At 39.9% G+C, this 27,355-nt stretch overlaps 3 protein-coding genes across 5 annotated transcripts; all 3 read right to left on the bottom strand.

Moving 5' to 3' along the window:
* Positions 1–4,811: 4,811 nt before the first annotated feature.
* LOC133090987 (protocadherin beta-4) lies at positions 4,812–7,366 on the bottom strand. Its single transcript, XM_061189714.1, has 2 exons — positions 7,338–7,366; positions 4,812–7,245 (listed from the first exon to the last, which is right to left on the bottom strand). Exon 2 carries the CDS (start codon positions 6,907–6,909, stop codon positions 4,942–4,944), a length of 1,968 nt encoding a protein of 655 aa, XP_061045697.1. The 5' UTR covers positions 6,910–7,245; positions 7,338–7,366; the 3' UTR covers positions 4,812–4,941.
* LOC133090985 (protocadherin beta-3-like) lies at positions 7,349–20,071 on the bottom strand. Of its 3 annotated transcripts, none has more exons than XM_061189709.1 (2): positions 17,625–20,071; positions 7,349–7,507 (listed from the first exon to the last, which is right to left on the bottom strand). In XM_061189709.1, the coding sequence occupies exons 1-2, from the start codon at positions 19,896–19,898 to the stop codon at positions 7,349–7,351; spliced, it is 2,433 nt and encodes an 810-aa protein (XP_061045692.1). In that variant the 5' UTR covers positions 19,899–20,071. The 3 variants fall into 3 exon arrangements, with proteins under 3 accessions (XP_061045692.1, XP_061045694.1, XP_061045693.1); XM_061189711.1 differs by lacking the exon at positions 7,349–7,507 and adding an exon at positions 14,497–14,739; XM_061189710.1 differs by lacking the exon at positions 7,349–7,507 and adding an exon at positions 14,729–14,786.
* Positions 20,072–23,191: 3,120 nt separating this feature from the next.
* Positions 23,192–25,981, bottom strand: LOC133090019 (protocadherin beta-2). Its single transcript, XM_061188269.1, has one exon. It carries the CDS (start codon positions 25,837–25,839, stop codon positions 23,446–23,448), a length of 2,394 nt encoding a protein of 797 aa, XP_061044252.1. The 5' UTR covers positions 25,840–25,981; the 3' UTR covers positions 23,192–23,445.
* Between the last annotated feature and the right edge of the window lie 1,374 nt (positions 25,982–27,355).

The raw sequence follows: 27,355 nt of genomic DNA, 5'->3' as shown, positions 1-27,355 counted from the left end.
AGTTTGATAGGGATTGCATTGAATCTGTAGATTGCTTTGGGTAGCAGAGTCATTTTCACAATGTTGATTCTTCCAATCCAAGAACATGGTATATCTCTCCATCTGTTTGTATCATCTTTAATTTCTTTCATCAGTGTCTTATAGTTTTCTGCATACAGGTCTTTTGTCTCCTTAGGTAGGTTTATTCCTAGGTATTTTATTCTTTTTGTTGCAATGGTAAATGGAAGGAAACAATAGCAAATATCAATAAAACTAAAAGCTGGTTCTTTGAGAAGATAAACAAAATTTATAAACCATTAGCCAGACTCATCAAGAAAAAAAGGGAGAAGACTCAAATCAACAGAATTAGAAATGAAAAAGGAGAAGTAACAACTGACACGCAGAAATACAAAGGATCATGAGAGATTACTACAAGCAACTATATGCCAATAAAATGGACAACCTGGAAGAAATGGACAAATTCTTAGAAAAGCACAACCCTCCGAGACTGAACCAGGAAGAAATAGAAAATATAAACAGACCAATCACAAGCACTGAAATTGAGACTGTGATTAAAAATCTTCCAACAAACAAAAGCCCAGGACCAGATGGCTTCACAGGTGAATTCTATCAAACACTTAGAGAAGAGCTAACACCCATCCTTCTCAAACTCTTCCAAAATATAGCAAAGGGAGGAACACTCCCAAACTCATTCTATGAGGCCACTATCATCCTGATACCAAAACCAGACAAAGATGTCACAAAAAAAGAAAACTACAGGCCAATATCACTGATGAACATAAGTGCAAAAATCCCCAACAAAATACTAGCAAACAGAATCCAACAATACATTAAAAGGATCATACACCATGATCAAGTGGGGTTTATCCCAGGAATGCAAGGATTCTTCAATATATGCAAATCAATCAATGTGCTATACCATATTAACAAATTGAAGGATGAAAACCATATGATCATCTCAATAGATGCAGAAAAAGCTTTCAACAAAATTCAACACCCATTTATGATAAAAACTCTCCAGAAAGTAGGCATAGAGGGAACTTACCTCAACATAACAAAGGTCATATATGACAAACCCAGAGCCAACATCGTTCTTAATGGTGAAAAACTGAAACCATTTCCTCTAAGATCAGGAACAAGACAAGGTTGCCCACTCTCACCACTATTACTCAACATAGTTTTGGAAGTTTTAGACACAGCAATCAGAGAAGAAAAAGAATAAAAGGAATCCAAATCGGAAAAGAAGTAAAACTGTCACTGTTTGCCGATGACATGATACTATACATAGAGAATCCTAAAGATGCTACCAGAAAGGTACTAGAGCTAATGAATGAATTTGGTAAAGTAGCAGGATACAAAATGCACAGAAATCTCTTGCATTCCTATACACTAACGATGAAAAATCTGAAAGAGAAATTAAGGAAACACTCCCACTTACCATTGTTTTTTATTCTCCTAATTGGGTTTCACTGAGCATCTTGAGCAGTACATTTTTTTCACCATTTTTGGAAAATTCTTGGTCATTATTTCTTTAAACATTGCTTATTCCCCATTCCTAGTCCTTCTAGGATTACAATCATATGTGTGTTGGAGTTTTTCATTATGTTCCACATGTCACTAAATGTTCTTGTCTGTATTTTTAATTATTTCATTCCTCAGTGCTTCTATTTGGATATTTAATATTGGCCTGTCTTGCATTCACTAATCCTATAATCCTTTACAACTACTATGCCATTACACAATCTAATATTTTAAAATTTCAGTTATTATATTCTTCAGTCCTAAAATTAATTTCCATTTTATTCCATTCTCTAGTGAAATTCTCTTCTACCTATTTTCTGTATTCCTTATTTTAACATATTAGTCATACTTATTTTAACATCACTGTCAGTAAATTCTAGCATGTACTTTATGTGTAGGTCTTCTGTATTGTCTGTTTTTTCCTCTAGGTTTTATTCATGTCAGCCAGCCTTTTTGTATGTGTACCTCATAATTTTTTATTGAATGCTGAAGATTAATGTAAAAAGCTGTCCAGGATCCAGATGATATTATTTTCTTCCAGAAAGAGTTCACCTTTTCCTCTGTTAGCTTGATAGAGTCATGTCTAATCAAATTGCCTTAATTCAAACAAGCACTGTGCTTAGTCAAGGTTCTTTGCAGTCCTGAAAAGCACCTGACCCTTCAGAATTTTCAGTTCAGAACTCAGTGTATTCTCCACAGCCTTTCCCACGGCAGGTCACAAACTCTAATTTTCATGCATTTTAAGACTATTAAAACTTCACTCTGCTTTTCAGAAAATTTCCTTCAAGTTTTTAGTCTTCTTCCCTGGAATGTCCCAGAATTTGACAAGCATCATGAGGGGGAAAACTGGCCTTGAGCTTGAATCCTCCAGTTGCCAAAGGCTATTGAAGTTACCCCATCCCTGGCAGAAGCCTTTTGTCTGTTCTTTGAGTTTGCAAATTTCCTTAGGGCAAATTGACTGTAGGAGTCAGTTCAGAACTCCAAGGATTTTCCTTTTCAGGAATCTTAGCCCCTTCAGTTCTTTTTATATCATCTGCTGTCTGTTGCTTGAAACTGGTAATTTCTGAATTTAAAACAGGTTTTATTGTTGTTTTCTGCTGTTAGATAATCCATCTAACTGGGAAATAGAATTCCACCAAATATGTGCATAACTTATAATTTAAGACTATTTAAAATCTATATTTTGTAATTTCTGGTAGTAAGAAATAGGGGGTCTTAAAGTGATGTGGGTTATATTGCCTTCAGTAGAATTTCTGCGCCTAAAACAGCATGTGTTAAACTCACTATATGCTATGCCTAAAAACAACAACAAAGGAATTGTAAAAAATGCACATATAATAGAAGCACTTGAGAAACTATGATTGAAATGGGTATTATTATCCAGATATTTGGCCTCCATTCTCTATTTTTGTTTTGCAAAAGTAGAACTGGCCTATTTTTCTTAAGGTATTCATTTTGTGAAGTTATTTGGATTATATTTATTATTAAATTATAATCATTGAATTTTAAAATGTTGATCTATTCTACACCAAAGACTGGTGGTGATCCCCAGCTAGTAAGGAATGATCCATACTTTATGAATACACACAGTAACTTATAAAGTAATACACAAATTAATTCATAAATTTACTCATATAAATTCATAAATGTGGTTCTGAGTGTTTGGCCAGTCTCATTTGGGTGATTATACAAATTGGACTTTCCTGGCATAAACAAAAACATGAACTTAGATTTTCATAATGTTTAAATATATTGCTGAAAACTTCAATCACATTTCTTGTCATCATACATAAAAACTATTTCATTTAAATATCTAACAGTAAATGGAGAAGTCGTTAAAGTTGACTACCGTATTTATGTCTTATATATTTGTGTTTAATTTTGTTCTCATTTTTATCACTTTCTAATTTCAAGTATTAGATTGGACGAAGGCTAAAAGCTATGTTTCAATAATAACTTAAACAGTAATTTTCCTTTTTTATTTCATTATATCCTTAGAAAAAATGTAATTCAGAGAAAGATGCAAGTAATTAAATTCCAGTAGGATGATACGAGATCTAAAAATAAATACTTAGGTTATAAAGCAGGCTCTTTAATTACTCACATTGTGCCAAAAGTTCAATAACTGGTCTTATAGTTACATCCATATAAATTTAGTTGGAAACCACATAATCGTCTTGCTTGGCTTAATAAACACAACATGAAACAATTATAATTCAGATAAGTTTATCTTAATTTCTATTTCTATTCTTGTTGTCTTAAAAGAAAAAACAATGCTTATTTCTTACTACTAAAAGTTAGCATAATTGAAAAAGTAAATTTATGCAAAATACCCAAAAGCTACATTGAAGAACAAAACAAGGTGACTTGGAGATCAAAAATAAATCATCATTTTGTTCATAAAAGCTGCCCATGTTTGCAAAGTAACTTAAAATGAGCAATCAGACTAGAACATAAGAGCCAAAACTGAGAAGAAATTCTCTTTTGAAACATGCAGAGAAGCTGCAGGAAAACGAAGAAAAACGCATACGTTAAACTACATTTGAACTCCTATTAATAGGGCAAAAAGGAAGGACAAGAAAGTATATGCCCTGTACCTCTTGAGTCCTTTTAAAGGATTTAGGGTTTACTTAAGGTTCTAAGATTTTAAGTATTTTACCAAGCAGTGACTTAGTTTTATTTTAGTGAAGTGGTAACCAAGTTATATAAGATTTTCTTTTTAATTGTTATTTATAAATGAGAATAATTTTTATTTTAATATCAGTGAGTATTTATGGAGCAATTACAATGTGCTACGTAAGTAGCAAACAAGATAATCTCTAGCATATACGCTGCTCACAATGGGATATGGTCACAACTGTAGTGTATCAATAATTTAATAAAGTGCATGTTTAGGTACAATTTGGGAGAAACAAGTATGCTAATTTATATGTTCGTGGCTATTCAGGGGGGCATAGCCTGGTAGAATAGTGAACAAAAAGGTCTAGGTAGCTACAAAGACTTTCAAACATTCTGGCCTTGCAAATATAAAGCTATGTGGTAAAGACAAGCACCAAAAATATATAGAAATGTAAGATTACACAGAAGCTTTAAAATGTTTCCTTGAAAAGACATTAACCAAGAAGTTCCTTTAAATAAAATTTCTTCTTACACTGCTTGAGTAATTTATAGTTATGGAAAGATTAATCACCAAGAGAAGGTCAAATATGGAGAAATACATAATACCAAGTGTAACTAAAACTGCTAAATCCAATGACTATTAATAAAAGGAAGATTTAGCACAGAGACATGCATAAGTTTGAATAGAGATATACATATTTATACAACAATACAATCTCAAGAGAAAGTATCGCAATGTGAGTCAGGTTTAACAAAATTGAGAGGCTCACTTGACCAAATACGACACTTAACCGAACAAAACTATTCCTGCAGTTGGGGCTTTCTTTTAATTTCTCTCTCTGTGTTCTGAACCAAGAGTTTGGGAAATACTGGCTTCAGGAATTTGAACTCACCAGTTCCATGGTCTCCCGTCAGACACACCTTATACTGGTAGCTCTGGGACAGGGTCCCCGTGCCGCTGACGTCCACCAGGTGGCCCGGAAAGGGGCCCTCGGGCACCGAGCAGCGACCCACCGAGGCCGCCCCGCCCCTCCTGCACAGCCGCACCGCGACGAACACCAGCACCGAGAAGAGGAAGAGCGACGACACCGACGCCAAGGCGACCACCAGGTAGACGGTGAGAGGGGCGGCCGGCGCCGCGTCCGCCGCTTCCGCTTCCGGGGCCGGCAGGTAGGGCTGCGAGAAGCCGTCCACCAGCAGCACGTGCAGCGTGACGCTGGCCGACAGCGGCGGCTCGCCGTTGTCCTTGACCAGCACCACCAGCCTGTGCTTGGCCGCGTCGCGCTCGCTCAGCAGCCGGGCGGTGCGCACCTCGCCGTTGTGCGCCCACACGCCGAACAGCCCGGGCTCCGTGGCCTTGAGCAGCTGGTACGAGAGCCAGGCGTTCTGGCCCGAGTCGCCGTCCACCGCCACCACCTTGGTCACCAGGTAGCCCGCCTCGGCCGCCCTGGGCACCAGCTCGGTGCAGGGCGCCGAGGCGTTCTGCAGCGGGTACAGCACGAAGGGCGCGTTGTCGTTGTCGTCCGCCACGAGCACGCGCACCAGCGCCTGGCTGCTGAGCGCGGGCGAGCCGCGGTCGGCGGCGCCCACGCGGAACTCGAACGCCCGCAGGGCCTCGTAGTCCAGGGACCTCAGGGCGAACAGGTGGCCGTTGTCCGGGTTGATGGACACCAGGGAGGCCAGGGGCACGTGCGCGTCGAGGGGCGGCAGCAGCGAGTAGGTGACCTGGGCGTTGGCGCCCGCGTCTCTGTCTGTGGCGCGGACGCTGCCGATGTGCAGGGCGGGGCTGTTGTTCTCGCGGACGGACAGGGTGTAGGAGGTCTGGGTGAAGGCGGGGGCGTTGTCGTTGACGTCGGACACCAGTACGGTTATGTTGTGCTCGGTTTTCAGCCTGGGGGTTCCCATATCTGTGACGGTGATGGTGATGTTGTACTCGGCTCTGATCTCTCTGTCCAGCGGGCTCTTTGTTACCAGGGTGTAGAAATTCTTGAAAGTCGGTTTTAGAATGAATGGCAGATTTTCTGGAATAGAGCAAACCATCCTTCCATTGTCTCCGGAGTCTCTATCTCGAATTCGGAAGATGGAGACTACAGTCTCAGGAGCATTTTCTGGGATGGAGCAGGTGAGTGAAGGTATGGTAAGTTCAGGGGCGTTGTCATTCACATCTACCACCTCTATGACTACAGTGCCTTTTCCGGAAAGGCCTCCTCCATCTGTAGCCTCAATTTCCACGTGGTAAGATTTAATTTGTTCAAAATCCAATTTCTTTGTCAGTCGGATTTCTCCTGTGACTTCATTTATTGAGAAAGTTTGTTTAATTTCCTCTGATGCTTGGAACAAGCCGTAGGAAACAGTCCCAAAGTTTCCAGCATCTACATCCCTAGCTAAAACAGTAAGTATTGGGGAGTCTAGGGGGCTGTTTTCCAGAACCTGCACCTCATATGGAGTGTGCACAAACTCAGGAGCATTGTCATTGACATCCATGATCAGGATTCGTAACATGCTGGTGCCAGACCTAGGTGGAGACCCACCATCCAGCGCCATGAGGGTTAAGCTGAACTCAGGCTGCTCCTCTCGATCCAGTGCTTTGTCCTGCACCAAATCTGGATATTTCTTGCCCTCACTATGATTTCGAGTGACAACGTGAAAATGAGAATTGGGGCTGATAGTGTATTTTTGAAGACCATTGCTGCCCACATCCAAATCCTGAGCTAATTTCAACGGAAAAACAGTCCCTGGCTGGCTGTTTTCCGGTATTTTCAGGAGCATTTCCCTATTCGGGAATACTGGGGAGTGGTCATTTATGTCCTGGATTAATAGTTCTCCTTCAAAAAACTGCACCGGAGTTTCCAGGAACACTTGGAAATGCAGCACACAGGGTTCAACGGGGCCACATATATCTTCCCGGTCTAGTTTCTCCCTCAAAAGCAAATCTCCAGTCTGGCGATCTAGCAGCAAGCGCTGCTTGTCATCGTCACACACCACCTGGGCCGACCGGGCGTCCAGCTCCCCAATTCCCAGGCCCAGGTCCTTGGTCAAATGGGCTATAAAGGAGACGCTCTCTGTTTCTTCCAGCACAGAATAACGAATAGGCGCAGGGTGAGCCTGAGACAAGAAAACCATCAAAATAAAGGTCATCACTTGCCTGTTCTGTTGAATTCTCTCTAGCGTCTCCATGTTGGAGCCAGAGTGCTTACATCCAATCCCTTCAGCAACCACAAAAAGACCCGAGGTATTCTGACTTCTTGCTTGGTAGAATCTTCACAAAGTTGCCTTTAATCTTAAAGTCGTTTAGTATATCGCTACCCAAACTCGTTGGTAACCCAGCACTGCTGGCAAAGCTGCTTCTGTGTGGTGTTGATTTCGTCTGGCAACAAAGGAATACGGGAGCTTTTTAGGGCTCTTTATTCACAGTCTTAGCCGGCAGCGCCACCCTGCGTCCTGATTGAGAAACTAATACTGTAGTCTCAAGTCAGCCTATTTTGGAAGTGTCCAAATGTAAGCCGTTTAAAAAAGTGTATAGAACTTTTACAAGTTTTGTTATTCCATTAAATGGCTTAAGGTATAGGTTATTCCATTACATTGCATGAGCTAGAATAATTGTGAGCACGAAGCAAGGGGATATCTTCCTCTCCCCATACCCTTACAAGTGGAACTTAAAGAACTCCATTTCCCTTTTGTCATAATCTAACCAGGGGAGATAAACTCTTATAAAATTACAATTCATAATAGTTTTATCTGTTTATTTCCAAGTATGTGAGAAATTTATGATGATGCAAAAAGTTTGTGTAAGGTGTTCTGTACCACCTGGTCTTAGGTTCTATTTTCTTACACTGGTGTGCAAATAGTAATACAGTTGAATAAAGAGGCATCTTGCTTTGTTATAAGTCCTTTTACAGTGTGAACCCACATTAAAATATTAAGGAGGTCAAATAGTATTAGAATCAGATTCTTAGATCCAGAGAGGAAATGAAAGGATTTTTACAGATAAAGAAACAGAAGCTCAGAGGGTGATAGGACTTGATTATTCTACTTGACTATTATCAGGATAATATCAAGACAAAATTGAGTGAAAATCATAGAATTTTATTAAGATAAAGGCTTTAAGTTTAAGCTGATTTAGCTAGATATCTGTATTTAATAATGAGTTTGCTTCTTACCACATTGATCCTTTGTAGCCCAGATATCACATTCCTTGACTAGCCAATTTGCAGGAAGACAAGAAGCAGTGATTTAAAACATTTTAATGTGTGAGCAAAGGGTACCTCAAGCTTTGTCTACTTATATATGGTGAAGAGGAGAGACTTGTTTATAAAATGGATTTCAGTGCAGCATGCAGCTATTGTGATTTCCCTGATACAGTAAGTTAACTGAGACACAGTTAATCAGTTTACTGGTTACAATTAGTATATTGAATGGAGTACCACTTATCTTGGTACATATGGGATTTCTCCTCCTTAAATATCTTGTAATTTAATTACTTAATTAACTTCATAAATTATGATTCACATTTATTGAATTATTTTAAAATCATGTCAGTAATCTTAGATTCTGATAACGATAGAAAGTATTAGGAAAGATTATTATTATTATTTACTTTTTTTTGGCCATGCCGCGCACATGCGGGATCTTAATTCCCCAACCAGAGATCGAACCCGTGTCCCTTGCAGTAGAAGCGTGCAGGCTTAACCGCTGGTCCGCCAGGGAAGTCCCAGGAAAAATTATTTTTGAAAGAAGCCTGTACTATAGTAGTCATTCAGTAAATATCATTTGGATAAATTAATTAACCCACTCTAATGATCATATTTCTACCTATATTAGAAGATTACTGTGAGATCATGCATTCAGCCATGAACATGTCTGACACTGAATAAAGAATTCTGAGAGATGAGAGTATAATACACGCTAAGCACTGTTCAAATAAATTTACTTTTATTCTAGCTCTGTTAATTCCTGTTGTGAGAGATCTAGTAATAGCAATAATAGTAATATTAATATGCTGTAGAATTTTCTTTCATGTTTAAGGCAAATCGGAGAAATATATATCAACATTAAGTGAAATGAAAAAATAATAATAAACATACTGAAAAGAAAAAAAGAAAGAATATTATTTTAGATATAAATGGAAAGCAAATTTCCTGAATGAAACAAAAAATTGTTTCATACTATATTAACTGAGCTCTAGTTAGATTCAAGTTAAAGAGTTCAGGACAAAATTCAAACTAGATTTTGTTTACTTACTCCTATATGCTGACATAGAAATAGTGTTGCAAATTAACTCTTTTTTTTTTTTAAACATCTTTATTGGAGTATAATTGCTTTACAATGGTGTGTTAGTTTCTGCTTTATAACAAAGTGCAAATTAGCTCTTTTCGATCCCTTTTGTCAATTCAAAGCAAATGAAATCTAGGTAATGTTAACATATATGTGTCACTATATGCCAGATAGTATTCTAAGCATTTTACATACACTAACTCATTTTATCCCTCAAACAACCCTATGAGGTGGGCACTCTTATTGGGCACATTTTATAGACAAAGACATTGAGGAATAGAAAGTTTAAATAATCTGCCCATAGTCGCGCACCATGTGAAATGGCAAAGGTAGGATTCAAACTGTTACAGAATGGCTCCAGAATCCATTCTTTGATCTAACTAAGTGGAATTAGAGAGGTGAACAACTTTTTAGATAATTTAGATCCAAACTTCAGCCTTGCCTTGGGTACACAGATATCATAGGTGAAATATATTTGTATTCAAATTTTCAATTAATATAAGAATCTTTTAAATAGTTCGTCTCCCTTTAGAGATATGTACCAGCAAAAAGAGGTGCTTAGAAAATTTAGAAATTGAAAGGAAAACTAAGAGTGTTTTGTTGAGATCATTAATTAGGTTTAAAAAAAAAAACTACGAGTGACATGAATAATGAATTCCCTGTAGCCTTAAATATATATCCATATATATATATATATATACACACCCATATATATGTATATATAAATAAATACCTATGTATAGATCTTTTGAAATGTTATCAGGGTGTAAAGTTAAAATCAAGAAAGGTGGCCTAAAATGATAGTTTAACATTGCATCATGGATTATTTTGCCAAATTGCCAAACTTATCAGAAAAAAACTATTATATCTGCATGGAAGAGGCATTAATGATAAAGAGAATGACGACCTGCGAAACCATTCCATTCCAGTCAGGAAAACTGCATTATCCATTCTGAAGGATTCATACAACAACTTACACAATTGGTTGCCAGACCTGAAGCACAATATTTAAAACATTTCTTCCATTTTGAATACACAAAGAGAGAGAGAATAGTTAGAGGGATACTCTGGTAATTAAATATCAGTTTTAATTCCTCCCTGGTAAAATATAGGCAAGAACTTTAAATATCATTGAGGGAAAGATAAAAATCATTTTAAAGGAATTTGAATACAAGAAGTCCTAAAGTTCAAATGCTAAACACATACCTTGAAGTTTTGAGTAGTCTCACTTGTTTTAAAAAAAAAATGAGAGAATGTTTTTTTAAACTTCATGATGACTTGAGGGCTGTTTTGTTCTTAACTTGGAGGGGGAAAGTACAGAGGGATATTAAGTGATAATTGTTGAAAGGAGAGATAAATTGGTGAAATATGTATTAGATTTTAACTAGTATTTTTAGTTACTGAAATCACACTTCAGATAGTATTATTTCAAAATATTAAGCAGCATTGATAATTGGTAATTATAAATGGTTTGTAGATTTTACTAGAAACTCTTATAAAAGGAATTATCTTTCGGAATTTTCTACTAAATAGATAAATTAGATTCATCAGCTGGCCATTCAAATGAAATAACCGTAAAGCAAACAATACTTGTCACTGGTAAAAGCAAACTAAAATTTAATATCTTTTAGACTTTTAATATCTTATAGCTAAACTGAAGCTATAAGATGTTTTAAAAAATCACACTAATTGAAATGCAAATTTAGAAAGGAGATATTTGAATAATTAGAGTGTTTGGCCTTAGAAATTTGTGATGAAATCCAATATAATTTCTAATAATTCCTTGTAGTACATACTAAGTTAAAAATAGTATTTGTATGTTTAATGTATCAAAATATTCAAACATTTATTGTTGTTATTTTTCAAGATTGTTTTGGCTACTTGCATTTCCAAGTGAATTTTACCTTCAATTTGCTAATTTATGCAAAAAAAAAAAAAAAAAAAGCAAGCCTGCTGGGATTTTGATAGGGATTCAGTTGAATCTGTAAACCAATGTTAAATCTTCCAACACATGAACAATTTCCATTTACTTAGGTTTTCTTTCATTTCTTTCACTGATGTTTTATAGTGTTTGGCATACAAATCTTGCACTTATTAAATTTATTCCTAAGTATTTTATTATTTTTGATGCTATTGTAAATGGAATGTTTTCTTCATTTCATTTTTGCATTGTCCAATGCTAGTGTATAGAAATAGTATTGATTTTTGTATATTGGTCTTGTATCCTTTGCTGAATTCATTTATTAAGTTTAGTAGTTTTTTTGTGGATTCCTTAGGATTTTCTATATGCACAGTCATGTCACCTGCAGAGATAGTTTTACTTCGTTTCCAATCTGAATTATTTTATTTCTTTTCTTGTCTAATTGCTCTGGCTAGAACTTCCAGTACAATGTTAAATAGGAACAGTGAGAGAGAACATCCTTGTTTTGTTTCTGATCTTAGGGAGAAAGCTTTCAGTCTTTCACCATTAAGTGTGAAGTTAGCTGTGGGTTTTTATAGTTGCCATTTATCAAGTTGAGGATATTCCCTATTATTCTTAGTTTCATGAGTGTTTTTATTATGAAAAGGTGTTGTATTTTGTACAATGCTTTTCCTGCATTTATTGAAATGGTTGTATGGTTTTCCTTTTCTGTTAATATGGTATATTGCATTGATTGATTTTCATATGTTAAGTCAACCTTGTATTTCTGGGACAAATCCCACTTGGTCATGTTGTATAATCCTTTTCACATGTTGCTGGAGTCAGTTTGCTAATATTTTGTTGAGGATTTTTTGTACCTATATTCACAAAAGATATTGGTATTTAATTTCCTTTCCTTGTGTTATCTTTGGTTCTGGCAGCAGGGTAATACTGGCCTCATAAAATGAATTGGGAAGTGGTCCCTGCTCCTTTTTTTTTTAAACAAGTTTGTGAAATACTGGTGTTAATTCTTTTTTTTAAAATTATTTATTTATTTATTTGGCTGCACCTGGTCTTAGTTGTGGCACTCGGGATCTTCGTTGCCACATGCAGGATCTTCATTGCAGCATGCAGTATCTTTAGTTGCGGCATGCAGGATCTTTAGTTGCGGCATGCGGGATCTTTAGTTGCGGCACGTGGGATCTTTAGTTGCGGCATGCGGGATCTAGTTCCCTGACCAGGGATCAAACCTGGGCCCCCTGTATTGGGAGCGTGGAGTCTTAGCCACTGGACCACCAAAGAAGTCCCTGGTGTTAATTCTTTAAATGTTCAGTACACTTCACCAGTGAAGCCATCTAGTCCTGGGCTTTTCCTTGTGGAAAGTTTTCTAACTACTGATTAAGTCTTGTTGAATAGGATGAAACATTCAGGATGAAGAAATCCATTTCCCCAGAGATAAATATAAGGGGAAAAAAACCTCAAAAGACAATACTTAGAGAAGACAATTTTAATTTTTGATAAACTTCTAATTTTTCTATAAGTTGAGTTTCTCATCAAAGTCTTTCCTCATGGACAGCCCATATTAGTTGGACACTATTGAATTCAAAAATCTGAACCCATTTGTCTCTGATATTCCAGTCAGAAACCTCTCATATTAGTAGTTCTGGAACTAAGTCCCAGTGATGTTGACATCCCCAGAATGCTCAGAAGGTGGCCTTATGAGCAGCAGTCCACTGAAGGCTCCCTGTTCATCCTCCACATTTGAGCATCATTAAATAGGAGCAGAGAGAACTGAAAGAGGAAGATGGCTAAATCAAATTAGTGATCAAGAGGATACAGCATATGTTGGCTTGAGTAAACTTCTGTGGGTGGTTCAAGGAACGGAAGGTAGGGCTGGGATAGGTCCTAGACCAGGTATAGCATGATTATGCCAAATAGAAGGTGGCTTCTAGTTGTCTTTAATAACAGCACAAGCTTGTGCCTGGCTGTGTCTATCTCTTAGGAGCCTAGATATGCTTCAGTGCTCTATACTTCCAGGTTGTGGGTCCATGTGCTAAACTTTTAAGTACTTTGAGGCTTTGAGTCATTGATAAAATAGTCATGAGTTCTAGCTCATCACCATCCAGGATACCACCTTGTTCTACCTGGTACCAACTCAGTACACAATATAGGATTGCTTAGCAGTGGGTTTTCTTTGTCATCCAGCAAGTTGGGTGCGTCATCCAGGACCACCATATGCAGCACTGTCATGCATATTAATCAAGACCATGTTTTTTCCCTGTAGGTAATTCTGATGTATCAATTACTTCAGTTACAACTCACTTTCCTCAAAATCAGCTTTATTCTAAGATTAAATCAGCTTGTTTACTCTAAAGATTGAAAAGTAAATGATGTCTTCATTAGCTCTCATGTCTATAGCCTTATCAGACATCATGACAGCCAAGAAGCAGAGGGTGACAGTCCCTAAGATTTTGCTTCATAGAGCAAATGCAGAGCAGTGCCACCCAAGGGAGACTGGGGCCCAGCTCAAACACATCATTAGGTGTTGGTCCAGAACTTCTACCTGTGTGTGGCAAAGTTGAGCTAAGCTCCTTAATTAAGGCTTGGATTTGCAGAGCCTGAGGCTGTAACCACTTTGAGACTCCTTCCTCCCTTTGCAAGACTACCAAAACCAGTACTGGTATGAGGGAAACCTCCAATAGAACATGAGTTCTCAATAAAATATCACCAACTAACAAGACTAACAGTGTGAAAACAGACTCAACAAATAAAAGATGTATACAGAAGAAACAGAGATTGGAACAATATGGAAAGAACTTAAAAGTAAAAGATATTTAATTTCCTCCAACAAAAAAGAAGGAACTGGCAATTGTTTAAAAAAAAAAAAAAAGAACAAATTGTTGTGAAAACCTGCCAAATGGAAATTTGGGGGGAAAAAAGCCCACAAAAAACTATAGTTAATTTAAAAAAATTCAGTATATTGGGTGAATCTCAGGTTTGCACCTAGCAAATATCAGAACATCAAGAATAAAGAAAAAATCTTAAGGAAGTTTACAGATAAAAGAACGAGAACTAGACTGATATACTGTTCATCAACAGTCTTCAATACCAAAAGAGGGAGAAGGAAAATTAGTTTACATTTTATTTTTTTATATAAATTTATTTATTTATTTTTTGCTGCATTGGGTCTTCGTTGCTGTGCGCAGGCTTTCTCTAGTTGCGGCGAGCGGGGTCTACTCTTCGTTGCGGTGTGCGGGTTTCTCATTGCAGTGGCTTCTCGTTGCAGAGCATGGGCTCTAGGCGCGTGGGCTTCAGTAGTTGTGGCTCGTGGGCTCTAGAGCGCAGGCTCATTAGTTGTGGCTCACGAGCTTAGCTGCTCCGCAGCATGTGGGATCTTCTCAGACCAGGGCTCGAACCCATGTCCCCTGCATTGGCAGGCAGATTCTTAACCGCTGCACCACCAGGGAAGTTCCTAGTTTACATTTTAAAATCTATGATCAACCAGGCTATTGGCTAAGAACATGAGGATTAGACATAGAAATAACTGAATTATGCCTAATAGGTTGCCAGCTTTAAAACATATAACAGTCTACTCTAAGAAGCAAAATAGAGTAGTGGGATATATTTTTAAAAACTGTCATTTTTTAAAGTCCCCATTTGCAAGGAAGCCATATTTAAGGATTAAGGAAGATTTATTAAAACTGTGGTAAGTTAGTTCACTAGTTTTAATGAGTGATATTTGAATATAGTTTAGTCTTTTAACAACTCTACATAAAAGTTTAAAGTTCATTTTCATCTCCTTGCCTTTCAGTGTTAAAAACTAGATTAGAATATTAGTAAGAGATCAATCTGGAAATAATTCACAGTAATGAGTTTGTCCATCCTTTAAAAGAAAAACTACTGGGAAATTATTATGAATGTAGAAACTCATCACTTTTACCTAGTGCTAGACTTTCAGTTGGGGGAATTCCAAAAAGTGGCAAAGATAGTTAGTACTATACATATAGTGCCCTGTCATGTACTTAATAAAATATCCAGATAAAGAAGTTTCTGAAAGTTGTCTTCAAATAAAAGGGTAAAAGGTTTCCAATAGCCAAGAAATAAAAGCAACTTTGAACCAAGAGTAAGGTATAATTTTTTCCTATCTTCAAATTTAGTCCATATGATCTTTTCTGGCTTTACTAAACTCTGATCACTTCTCAACAATACGTGAATTCAGTGCATCTATCAACTAAGATATTATTAAGTATCTGTTCTTCTTATGTCTGGGTCTAAATAACTCCCCGGTTATATAGTGCCTCCAATTTGAGTCCAAAATCATATACCATATTGGCCAAAAAAGAACTGGCCTCCATATTTTCCGTAGTTGAAAACTTCCCTGGTTCTGACACGACCTGGAACTAAGCCAGCCAAATACAGAGAAGTCTTGATCAGAATTCTTTGCCTTTTCTCTGATCTTCATGAAAATTCAGCTAAGTATGAAAAGAAGAAAAAAAAAATCTGACCAAAGAGCCAGATTCAGTATCTCTATAAAGTACTTAATGAGTGAAAGGAAATACTGTCTTTCCCCTGATTAACAAGGATTCATGTATTTGACTCTCATACATAAAATAACACCATTTTAATATGATTATAACTTTATGTGTGGTTGAAGACATGTCAGTATTAAATTTTTTTGTTTTTTGGTTTTTTTTACAGTCATTAGGGGTTTTAAATTTTTGAGCTGTAATTGACATGTAACACTATATTAGTTTCAGGTGTGACACAATGATTTGATATTTGTGCATATTGCAAATGATGACATAAGTCTAGTTAACATCTAGTTAACAACATTCTTTTTCTCTTTTGAGAATTTTCAAAATCTTTGAGAAACTTCAGTTCTCTTTCTTCTAGTCATGAGTATTCAATTCCTGTTAAGTTCTATGCCTCTGGATGAGAAAATACCTATGAGGAGAAATTTTATTTTTCCCTAATCAGATTCTTTAATTGGGGACTAAATATTTTGTACTTTAAAATAAGGTTTTTTTCTGTTTCATTCAAAATAGACATAAAAATTGATGTTTGGTTGCTTCAAGAGTTTATTCTTAGCTGTAGCTAATTTAGACTTTCACAGTGATATTGCTCTCTCCCCTTTAGAACTTCCCATTCTTCTAATCTTCTTTTAATTACTCTATAGGAGGTAGAATGCTGATGTGGTTGGGCAGTGTTTATCCCAGGAGGACCATACATAATCCTAAATCATGTCAGGTTGAAATCTGAAGGAGGGAACTAAGAGAGGAAACAAAGAAAATATTTCCTTCATATATCACCATATAAATGCCAAGTAGATATTAATTTTTTAAAAGTAGGATCGGATGGGACACCACTTTTGCTATAAAGCATTTAGAGAACATATATACATGTACTTTCTTGAAATTTTTAAAAAATGGCCCTCAGGTTGATAATACATCTCAGAAGTTAAAAAACAAATTGTCATTCCACCAGATGCTTATTAAATAATCTTTTCATGCCAAATGGAAAAGCACGATCAGTTGTTCAAAATGCCTATGTTTAATTTTTTTTTCTCAGTCATCCATCATAAATACACTTTAGGCAAATCTAAGAGTAATCTGACCTATTAACCTACATTTTTGTCCATTTTTAGCCAATATAAGCATATACAATGTTGAAATATTAATTGCAAATGTCAAAACAGAAAATGAATTATATGTGTAAGTTTTATTTGAGTACTAAGCCTCTAAAGGATGATACACCTTAAAATGGTACATATTAAAACATTTTTATTTATCCACTTCATTAACCACAGACAAAGCTGCTTTAGGAGTATTATAAAGAATATTACCTGACTATATTCAATAGGGTAAATTATAATATTGGTGGTTCAGAACTCTCTCTACATTGCTTTGGATATAGAATTTGAAATGACTACCTTAAATAAACCTATTTGAAATCATCATTAAAAGATAATGCATTTATTTTTACTCACCTATTAGAAAAAGAAAGAGGCATTAATACTGGATTGAAAAGGTAGGAAGCAGATGAAAAAAGAACATGCAGGGTTAACTAGATAGAAAGTAAAATCAATATATAAACAAAATACTATATCAACTCAAGAGCCTTGACTTAAAATGACTTAAAAGAAAGCATTCGTAGCCAGACAACTTTTTGATTCTTCTGTTAATGAAACCTACGCTATTCTTGCAATTGCCTTTTTGCGCTAGTCCTGCCCAGTGTCTTGAATCAGACCACTAGGGAGAATCGGCTTCAGGAATTTAAACTCATTTAACCCGGAGCCTCCCGTCAGACACACCTCGTACTGGTAGCTCTGGGACAGGGTCTCCGTGCCGCTGACGTCCACCAGGTGGCCCGGAAAGGGGCCCTCGGGCACCGAGCAGCGACCCACCGAGGCCGCCCCGCCTCTCCTGCACAGCCGCACCGCGACGAACACCAGCACCGAGAAGAGGAAGAGCGACGACACCGACGCCAAGGCGACCACCAGGTAGACGGTGAGAGGGGCGGCCGGCGCCGCGTCCGCCGCTTCCGCTTCCGGGGCCGGCAGGTAGGGCTGCGAGAAGCCGTCCACCAGCAGCACGTGCAGCGTGACGCTGGCCGACAGCGGCGGCTCGCCGTTGTCCTTGACCAGCACCACCAGCCTGTGCTTGGCCGCGTCGCGCTCGCTCAGCAGCCGGGCCGTGCGCACCTCGCCGTTGTGAGCCCACACGCCGAACAGCCCGGGCTCCGTGGCCTTGAGCAGCTGGTACGAGAGCCAGGCGTTCTGGCCCGAGTCGCCGTCCACCGCCACCACCTTGGTCACCAGGTAGCCCGCCTCGGCCGCCTTGGGCACCAGCTCGGTGCAGGGCGCCGAGGCGTTCTGCAGCGGGTACAGCACGAAGGGCGCGTTGTCGTTGTCGTCCGCCACGAGCACGCGCACCAGCGCCTGGCTGCTGAGCGCGGGCGAGCCGCGGTCGGCGGCGCCCACGCGGAACTCGAACGCCCGCAGGGCCTCGTAGTCCAGGGACCTCAGGGCGAACAGGTGGCCGTTGTCCGGGTTGATGGACACCAGGGAGGCCAGGGGCACGTGCGCGTCGAGGGGCGGCAGCAGCGAGTAGGTGACCTGGGCGTTGGCGCCCGCGTCTCTGTCTGTGGCGCGGACGCTGCCGATGTGCAGGGCGGGGCTGTTGTTCTCGCGGACGGACAGGGTGTAGGAGGTCTGGGTGAAGGCGGGGGCGTTGTCGTTGACGTCGGACACCAGCACGGTTATGTTGTGCTGGGTTTTCAGTCTCGGGGTCCCCATATCTGTGACGGTGATGGTGATGTTGTACTCGGCTCTGATCTCTCTGTCCAGCTCTCCTTCTGACACTAGGGTATAAAAATTCTCTACAGATGGTTTCAGGATGAAGGGGAGATCGTTCTCGATGGAACACACCATTTTCCCATTGTCTCCAGAGTCTAGGTCGGAAACACTGAAAACAGCCACCACAGTCTCTGGCGAGTTCTCTGGGATAGGGCTGGTAATTGAGGACAAGGTCAGTTCTGGTGGGTTGTCGTTCACATCAACCACCTGAACTATCACTGTTGATTTTCCTGAAAGGCCTCCACCATCCTTGGCTTCTATGTCCACTTCGTAAGTTTGGATCGCCTCAAAATTCAAATATTTGATTAGTCGGATATCACCAGTAACTGGATTTAGTTGAAAAGTTTTTCTAATTTCTTCAGAAACATGAAAAAATGCATATGATATTGTCCCCAAATTTCCTGTATCTAAGTCAGAAGCTGAAACAGTGACAATAAGAGAGTTAACGGGGCTGTTCTCTAGAACTTGAACCTCATAGAGGGACTGTGTAAATTCTGGGGTGTTGTCGTTTATGTCTAAGACCAGGATGTGAACCTGGACGGTCCCAGACCTCCGTGGAGTCCCGCCATCCAGCGCAGTGAGCATTAACCTAAGCTCTGGCTGCTCCTCACGATCCAGCGCTTTGTCTAGTACTAGTTCTGGGTACTTCCTTCCATCCCTACGACTGCGTGTGAGAACGTGGAAATGGGAATTAGGAGTGATCGTGTAGTTTTGGAGACTGTTTCTTCCCACATCCAAGTCTTCAGCATTTCCCAAAGGAATTATTGTTCCTGGTGGAGTGTTTTCCAGGATTTTCAGCTGCATTTCATTTTCAGAGAATGCCGGAGAATGGTCATTTACGTCTATGACCTGGAGCTCATTTGTAATAAACTGCAAGGGGTTTTGCAGTAATATCTGAAAATGCAGTATGCATGGCTCTGCGGAGCCGCATAGCTCCTCCCGGTCCAATTTCTCATGCAGGAGCAAATCACCGGTCTGATGGTTGAGCTGAAAATGCTGTCTGTTCCCTTTAGACACAACTTGGGCCCCCCTCGCGGCCAGTTTCCCTACACTCAGCCCCAGATCCTTTGCTAGATTGGAGATTAAAAACCCCCTCTCTTTTTCCTCAGCCACAGAGTAGCGTCTCGACTGGGACCCAGCCAGAGACCCACCCAGAAAAACAAAGAGAAACAGGACTTGCCTTTGTCTAAGAAAGCGCTCTCCTCCGGCCTCCATTGCATTTTCTGCCATGTTCTTCCGAGAAATATTGTCAAGCTAGCCTCCAACAGCACTGGGAAACGCAGTCTTTTGCCTCCTAACCTTTGAAGAAAACCTAGCGAAAAATCCTTACCAGAGTCTCAGATTTGCTTGCTTAAAAATCTGCCCCGGCTCACAACCCCTAGTTTACTGCAGTGAATCGGTGTGTTACAGAGTATGCACAGTGCCTGCGGTTTAATCCTCCTTCTTAGTCAACAGCACCACCGTGCGTTCGCTCACAGTTTCAAAATCTTGGAGAAGGTGATGTTTGCTGGGCTTTTAGTTTTGATTTTTTTAATCGCTTATTCCCTTTTATCAAACCGAGTTGATGCTACTGTAGGAATTTCTTCTGTTATATGGGTTAAATAAACACGATCTAGGGAGAAGAAATGCGCTCTTATCTAAAAGAAGTGACTGTCCCTGGTAGAGTCCCATTTCCATGATTTTGTGGGAGTGGACACCTGCTAGAGCTACTCACCCCACCTCCTGTAATTATTACAGAAAAATTTTTACAAGATTTTGCTCTAAGTGATGAAGTTTCGCTTTCCTACTTGTGTTTTTCTTTATTTTCCAAATTTTGTAAAATGCACACGAGTTGCATTTATAGTCAGAAAAATGCTATGAAAAGACGACCTCAAGCAAGGTGATAAAAAATTATAATAGATCATGTCAGGGGATATATCCAGAGACCACAAATGCCTAATTCCTTCCACATTTTTGCACTCACTCAAGGAACACAGAGCTTTCTCCTCTTCCTATTTCACAGTAATTCTATGATTACTGGTTTCATCTGTATTAACTCTTTAATCTGCATAACTGTATTTCACCTGTGGAAACCGATATTTATTGCGTTTGTAGAAGTTAGATGTATTGTGGTAATAAGACAGGCTATGTCTATATATCTTATATAGTTTCCCATCTAATGGGGTGAACAGAATTTAAACAGATGTTTAAACAGTACTATATAGGAAATGTATAATGAGTGCACTGGAAGTATACAATATGCAGACCTAACTTAATGGGGGGGATTCAGAAAGTTTCCCAAAGATGTCCCATTTAATCTGGAATATGAAGGATGAGAAGAAGTTTGCCAGGCTAAAACTAAAATGGGAAGATTCCATATATAAGAAATGCAAAGGCCCGGGGACAGTAAAGCATAGCTGTTCTAGATAATGAAGGTAGGACAGTGTACCCAAAGTTTAGTGTCTCAAGAGTAAGTGGGGGGCTTCCCTGGTGGCGCAGTGGTTAAGAATCCACCTACCAATGCAGGAGACACGGGTTCGAGCCCTGGTCCGGAAGATCCCACATGGCGAGGACTAACGCCCACGCGCCCAAGAGCCCGTGCTCTGCAACAAGAGAAGCCACCACAATGAGAAGCCCGCGCACCATCAACGAAGAGCAGCCCCAGCTCGTGGCAACTAGAGAAAGCTGGCGCGCAGCAACGAAGACTCAACGCAGCCAAAAATAAATAAACAAATAGACTTATAAAAAAAAGAAAGAAACATAAATATCACCTATTAAAAAAAAAGAGTAAGTGGGAAGAGAAGGCTGGACAGGTAGGCAGGGGCCAAATAATAGGTAGCTGGATTTTATTCTAAGAGTGAAAGGAAGCTATTGCAAGGTTTTGGGCAGAGCAGTGAAACAGCACAAATATCATGTGTTCAATATAGCTTCTTCACAATTATAAGTAATGTTATATGAAGGACCATTTATTAAATTTACTCTTAATATTAGTGATACTAAAAATAACAAAATTACACTTCTTATCCTTATGTTATCTTATTTGGACATAACTGCAAGCTATTGAAATAGCTGTTATCATTTCCGGGGGGACAGAAATTATATGACTTATCCAAGATCCTACAGGTAAATTTGGTGGATCAAAGACCTTTGATACCAAGATACTTCTCTGTATGAATGCTAAACTCAAAATGAGACCTTTAAATTTTATATTATAATTTTAATAGTATAGTTTGTTCAGATAAACAAAATAATATAAAAATTTAAAGATAGTTTGAAGAACATTAAAAATTAAAATTCCGTTTTAATGTGTGGATCAGAAATTGAACTGCAAGAAATAAATACGAATAAAAAAAGTTAAATGAATCATTTAAGGAATTATGGAAGGAAAATATAAATCATAAAATTGAAAACACAATTTCCCCATGTGGATTCCTTAAGCTAGTGGGCAGGAGAGGAGATTAAAATTAAGCAGAAAAAGAAAAAGGAAAAATATGTTGAAGGAAAGAGACACCAAGCACTGATAACTGCATAATGTTTGAATAACAGTGAAGTTCTGTTAATAACCAAAAATTAATCAGAGAGCATTTAATTCCAGCAAAATTTGTCCTGTGAGTATTTTAATGTATTTGAGTGTCAGTATATCACAGATGAAATAAAGACATTTCTTTCCTTCAATCAGTCATTTAAAATTTTTATGAAGAACCTAGTCTTGCAGTCATTGTGCTAATCATGCAATAAATGGACAGCTACTGAGAAACATAACTCAAGCACTAAAAAGGAAACAAAAAAGCATTGAAAAGTCTAGGAAACTGAAAGGGGGAAAATGGAAGTAGTCAGCGAAAAAAAAATAGAATGAGCAAACCAAGATAAATATTTTTTCCATGGGCTTATTTCCAATTGAATCATAAATGCTCCAGATGTTTTTTTTAAATGCAATGCCAAATTACATATGAAGTTTCTAAAATTTGGTCATGGACAAAGACATGTACTCTCTCAGATCTTTTGGATTTTAATGAAGTACTCAAAGGATAGATGGTTTTAAATAATTAAAACAGATTTTTAAATGGAGGAATTGAAACAATCAGAGGTTTTAAAATTTTTAATAAAAAGCATGAATAATTAGCATGTCTGCAAATGACTGGACATTGCTATTTATTTAACTACATTTTAGAATATTGGTAGTTGATTTATTGAAGACTTTTAATGTGAATGATTTGTAGAATCCAACAGTCAAGGTTTTCACAATCTCTAAAGAATCATAATTATCAGGTATGAACATTTTAAGGAAGTATATATTTAGAAAAGTGTGAGAGGGTGCTTTGTTATTCATGAATGTACCTATGTTAATGGTTTTAGCCAATGTGAGTTCACAAGAAGAAAGTTAAACTAGCCTAAGAGAATACTCTATACAAACACAAATATTCTGGGTAGGAAAAAAGAACCCTATGTACTTATTGCAAACCTTCAAAAATGTAGGACTGCAAAAATTACCTAGGGACTGGGGAAGGTGAATTTTGAAAAAAAGTGCTCTAAAAATTAACGACTTCAGAAAATACAAAATATACTTTCACACATTAAATCGAATTAAGTTACAGTGATATTAACAGTAAGAAAAGAAAGAAAATTTGCATTCATTATACCACAGAGCAGCACATCTAGAAACACCAGTAACATGCACTGAATTGGAATAAGATGGTTACATTTCAAATACAAAGAAAACAACTCCAATGGGCAAGGCAGTAAAAAAGGACTTTCCACAATTTAACTGAGACTAGGCATCATAGACCCTTATTAAAACTTAACTGAATTCAAAACTATTCCTGAAACTGGGGTTTGCCTCATTAACCCTCTCCTCATCCTGAGTAAGGAAGTTTGGGATAATCGGCTTGAAGAACTTGGAAGTCCCGGAGCCTCCGGTCAGACACACCTCGTACTGGTAGCTCTGGGACAGGGTCCCCGTGCCGCTGACGTCCACCAGGTGGCCCGGAAAGGGGCCCTCGGGCACCGAGCAGCGACCCACCGAGGCCGCCCCGCCCCTCCTGCACAGCCGCACCGCGACGAACACCAGCACCGAGCAGAGGAAGAGCGACGACACCGACGCCAAGGAGACCACCAGGTAGACGGTGAGAGGGGCGGCCGGCGCCGCGTCCACCGCTTCCGCTTCCGGGGCCGGCAGGTAGGGCTGCGAGAAGCCGTCCACCAGCAGCACGTGCAGCGTGACGCTGGCCGACAGCGGCGGCTCGCCGTTGTCCTTGACCAGCACCACCAGCCTGTGCTTGGCCGCGTCGCGCTCGCTCAGCAGCCGGGCCGTGCGCAGCTCGCCGTTGTGAGCCCACACGCCGAACAGCCCGGGCTCCGTGGCCTTGAGCAGCTGGTACGAGAGCCAGGCGTTCTGGCCCGAGTCGCCGTCCACCGCCACCACCTTGGTCACCAGGTAGCCCGCCTCGGCCGCCCTGGGCACCAGCTCGGTGCAGGGCGCCGAGGCGTTCTGCAGCGGGTACAGCACGAAGGGCGCGTTGTCGTTGTCGTCCGCCACGAGCACGCGCACCAGCGCCTGGCTGCTGAGCGCAGGCGAGCCGCGGTCGGCGGCGCCCACGCGGAACTCGAACGCCCGCAGGGCCTCGTAGTCCAGGGACCTCAGGGCGAACAGGTGGCCGTTGTCCGGGTTGATGGACACCAGGGAGGCCAGGGGCACGTGCGCGTCGAGGGGCGGCAGCAGCGAGTAGGTGACCTGGGCGTTGGCGCCCGCGTCTCTGTCTGTGGCGCGGACGCTGCCGATGTGCAGGGCGGGGCTGTTGTTCTCGCGGACGGACAGGGTGTAGGAGGTCTGGGTGAAGGCGGGGGCGTTGTCGTTGACGTCGGACACCAGCACGGTTATGTTGTGCTGGGTTTTCAGTCTTGGTGTCCCCATATCTGTGACGGTGATGGTGATGTTATATTCGGATCTTGTTTCTCGGTCCAGGGCTGTGTTTGTGACTAAAGTGTAAAAATTCTCAACAGAGGGTTTAAGAATGAAAGGAAGATCATCTTGGATGGAGCAAACCATCCTTCCATTGTCTCCTGAGTCAGGATCTGAAACGCTGAATACAGCAATTACGGTCTCCTGCAAGTTTTCTGGGATCTCACTGATAAGCGTTGACATGGTCAGTTCCGGCGGGTTGTCATTCAAATCCATCACTTGGACAAACACCACACAACTGCCAGAAAGGCCCCCACCATCTGTCGCCTGAATATTTAATGTATAAGTCTGAATAGATTCAAAATCCAGTTCCTGTGTTAAAAGGAGTTCTCCCGATTTTGCATTTATTCCAAATGTTTTCCGAATATCCTCAGATGCTTGGGAAAGTACATAAGATATTTCTCCATAGGTTCCAATATCTAAATCTCTGGCAGAGACAATGGCAACCTGGGAGCCAATGGGGCTGTTTTCTAGGACATGCACCTCATAGTGCAGCTTTGCAAACTCGGGGGCATTATCATTGATGTCTAAGACTTCAATGCGGATTAGGGCGGTCCCAGACCTGGGTGGAATCCCGCCGTCCAGCGCTGTGAGGGTTAATCTGATCTCAGGCTGTTCCTCTCGATCCAGCGCTTTGTCCAGCACCAGCTGTGGTAATATTGTGCCGTCGGAACTGTCTTGTAATTTAAGATGGAAGTGGGAATTGGGGCTGACCGCGTACCTTTGGAGACTGTTGCTTCCTACATCTAAGTCCTGGGCACGCTCTATTAGGAAAGTAGTTCCAGGAGTGATACTTTCTGAAATTTTCAATATTATTTCTTTGTCTAGGAAAACTGGAGAATGATCATTTATGTCCCTAATCCGTAGCTCAGCCTGGAAAAACTTCAAGGGATTTTCCAGTAACATCTGGAAAGGTAGTACACAGGGCTCGGTAGGGCCACATAGCTCCTCCCGGTCCAGTTTCTCATTTAACAACAAATCCCCGGTCTGCCTATCAAAATGCAAAGGCATTTTTTTCCCTTTGGAAACGACCCGGGGGGCCCGAGCAGCTAGATCGTCTACCTCCAGCCCCAAGTCTTTCAACAGATTGGCCACAAAGGAGCCACTGTCCATTTCCTCAGCCACTGAATAATGCCTAGGCTCAGAACCAGCCTGAGCTATGCCCAGCAAGACAAAGAATATCAAGACTTGCCTTTGTTTCAGAAAGCATTTCTTTCTCTCTCCTGCCTCCATCGCTCTCTCGTCTCCCAGCAAACTTGACCCAGCTCGGATTCACGTTGTCGCTGATCTATCTCCCAGTATCACTCAGACACTGGGATAAGTGGAGATGCCTAGGGCCCTGATTTCCCGGAGCAACTGCCTTAGAAAGCCTCCTTTTCCTCCTTGCTTCTTTAGCAGAGCATCTGGCTAGAGGAGCGCAGACTGGTAGCTTTCTTCCTTCTACTTCTAATGCTGCAGCGCCACCCTGCGTCCTTTCCGAGTGTTCATTTTTTCCAAAACATTAAGGAAATCCCAATCCTTCCTTTCAGACTGATGGCAATCTAAATGGAATATTTTCAAGTAGTGTCTCTCAATGTACCGAAGTAACAATAATTCCATATTATCTAAAATCCAGTCGCTAATAACTTTTTAAAATTATCCTTCCATTATACTCCCCCAGTTTTCTTCAACTTAAGAATTCATATTCACTCTTGAATTCCTTTTACAAATGCACTTATTTTCTTAACCACTTGACATAAGGAATGTCTTAGAAATTTTGTTTTTAAACCAAGTTTCATGATTGTGTTGGTATTACATCTATTTATTCTAGAACAGTCCCCTGTATTTTATTGATACTGAATTTTTTGAAGTGTCCAGATCAGTTGTCTTATAGGTAAACAAAAGATAAAAATAGCTAAGGCATTGGTACTTGTTGACTATAAATTAACAATTAGCTATGCTTCAGAAGAAAAGAAAACACTACTGAAGATAGAGCAATAAAACAACAACTATAGCATTATTCAGAAAGGGGGTGTTTCCTCTACTTTTTACCCAGAGCCCAAAAAGCAAGAATGCCAAGGGTGATAGCTGTCTCCACATACTGTCTTGTTTTTAGCTTCAAAGAACATAATTTAATTGGAGATAAAGTGATGTTAAAGAAATGTATCTCCTGTCTCTCTGTCTTGCATTAGGTTGGCAGAGTATGGGGATTTTTTTTTTACATTCAATGGAAAGAAAATTCTGGAAGGAAGGACCAAGGCATTTTCTTTTTATTCCAGAGTTCTGAGATAATCCTTAAAGAGGTGAAGTCTTCTTCTGGAAGTACTGTAGGATGAGCAGGTAAGTGTCAACATCACCAATTTTATGGAATTGTCATCCAACATCTTTTACATGAAGAAAGGTATTTCTGAAACTATTTCCTATGTAAATTGCCTGAATGTTTGCCATGTAGCCATGAAGTTGCCTGGTAATTTTCTTGCAGTGGATGTTTATAATGCACAGATATGAGTGGTATTTAAAATGTGTGGTGAGTATGCACCAGAGATTGGAGAATTCAGTGAGCCTGGAGAATTCTGTGAACAGCTCCTTAATGTACTGAGATTAAATCTTTAGCAGGCTTTGACAACCAGGTTGCTGAAGAGCATGCATCTCAAAGGTTGTCACTGATTGTCACGATCTGGACCTTCGGAGGTCTGAGACTGGTGTTGATACCTACCATTCTCTTCTGTGAGAGTTAAACTTACCATAGGTTGTTCTTGATCCAGTGATT

The sequence above is a fragment of the Eubalaena glacialis genome, chromosome 4 (assembly GCF_028564815.1).
Source record: "Eubalaena glacialis isolate mEubGla1 chromosome 4, mEubGla1.1.hap2.+ XY, whole genome shotgun sequence".
Taxonomy (NCBI): Eukaryota; Metazoa; Chordata; class Mammalia; order Artiodactyla; family Balaenidae; genus Eubalaena; species Eubalaena glacialis.
The sequence above is the reverse complement of the archived record's forward strand: the minus strand, read 5'-3'. Positions and strand labels throughout refer to the sequence as shown.

Excerpts from the sequence above, each read along its gene's own strand:
- LOC133090987 (XM_061189714.1), bottom strand. The coding sequence starts at position 6,909 with ATGCTCCTGAAAATACCGGAAAACAGCCAGCCAGGGACTGTTTTTCCG.
- LOC133090985 (XM_061189709.1), bottom strand. The coding sequence starts at position 19,898 with ATGGCAGAAAATGCAATGGAGGCCGGAGGAGAGCGCTTTCTTAGACAA. Across the intron at positions 7,508-17,624 it reads CCCAGAGCTACCAGTACGAG|ACGAAATCAACACCACACAG; the intron begins GTGTGTCTGACG and ends CTTTGTTGCCAG.
- LOC133090019 (XM_061188269.1), bottom strand. The coding sequence starts at position 25,839 with ATGGAGGCAGGAGAGAGAAAGAAATGCTTTCTGAAACAAAGGCAAGTC.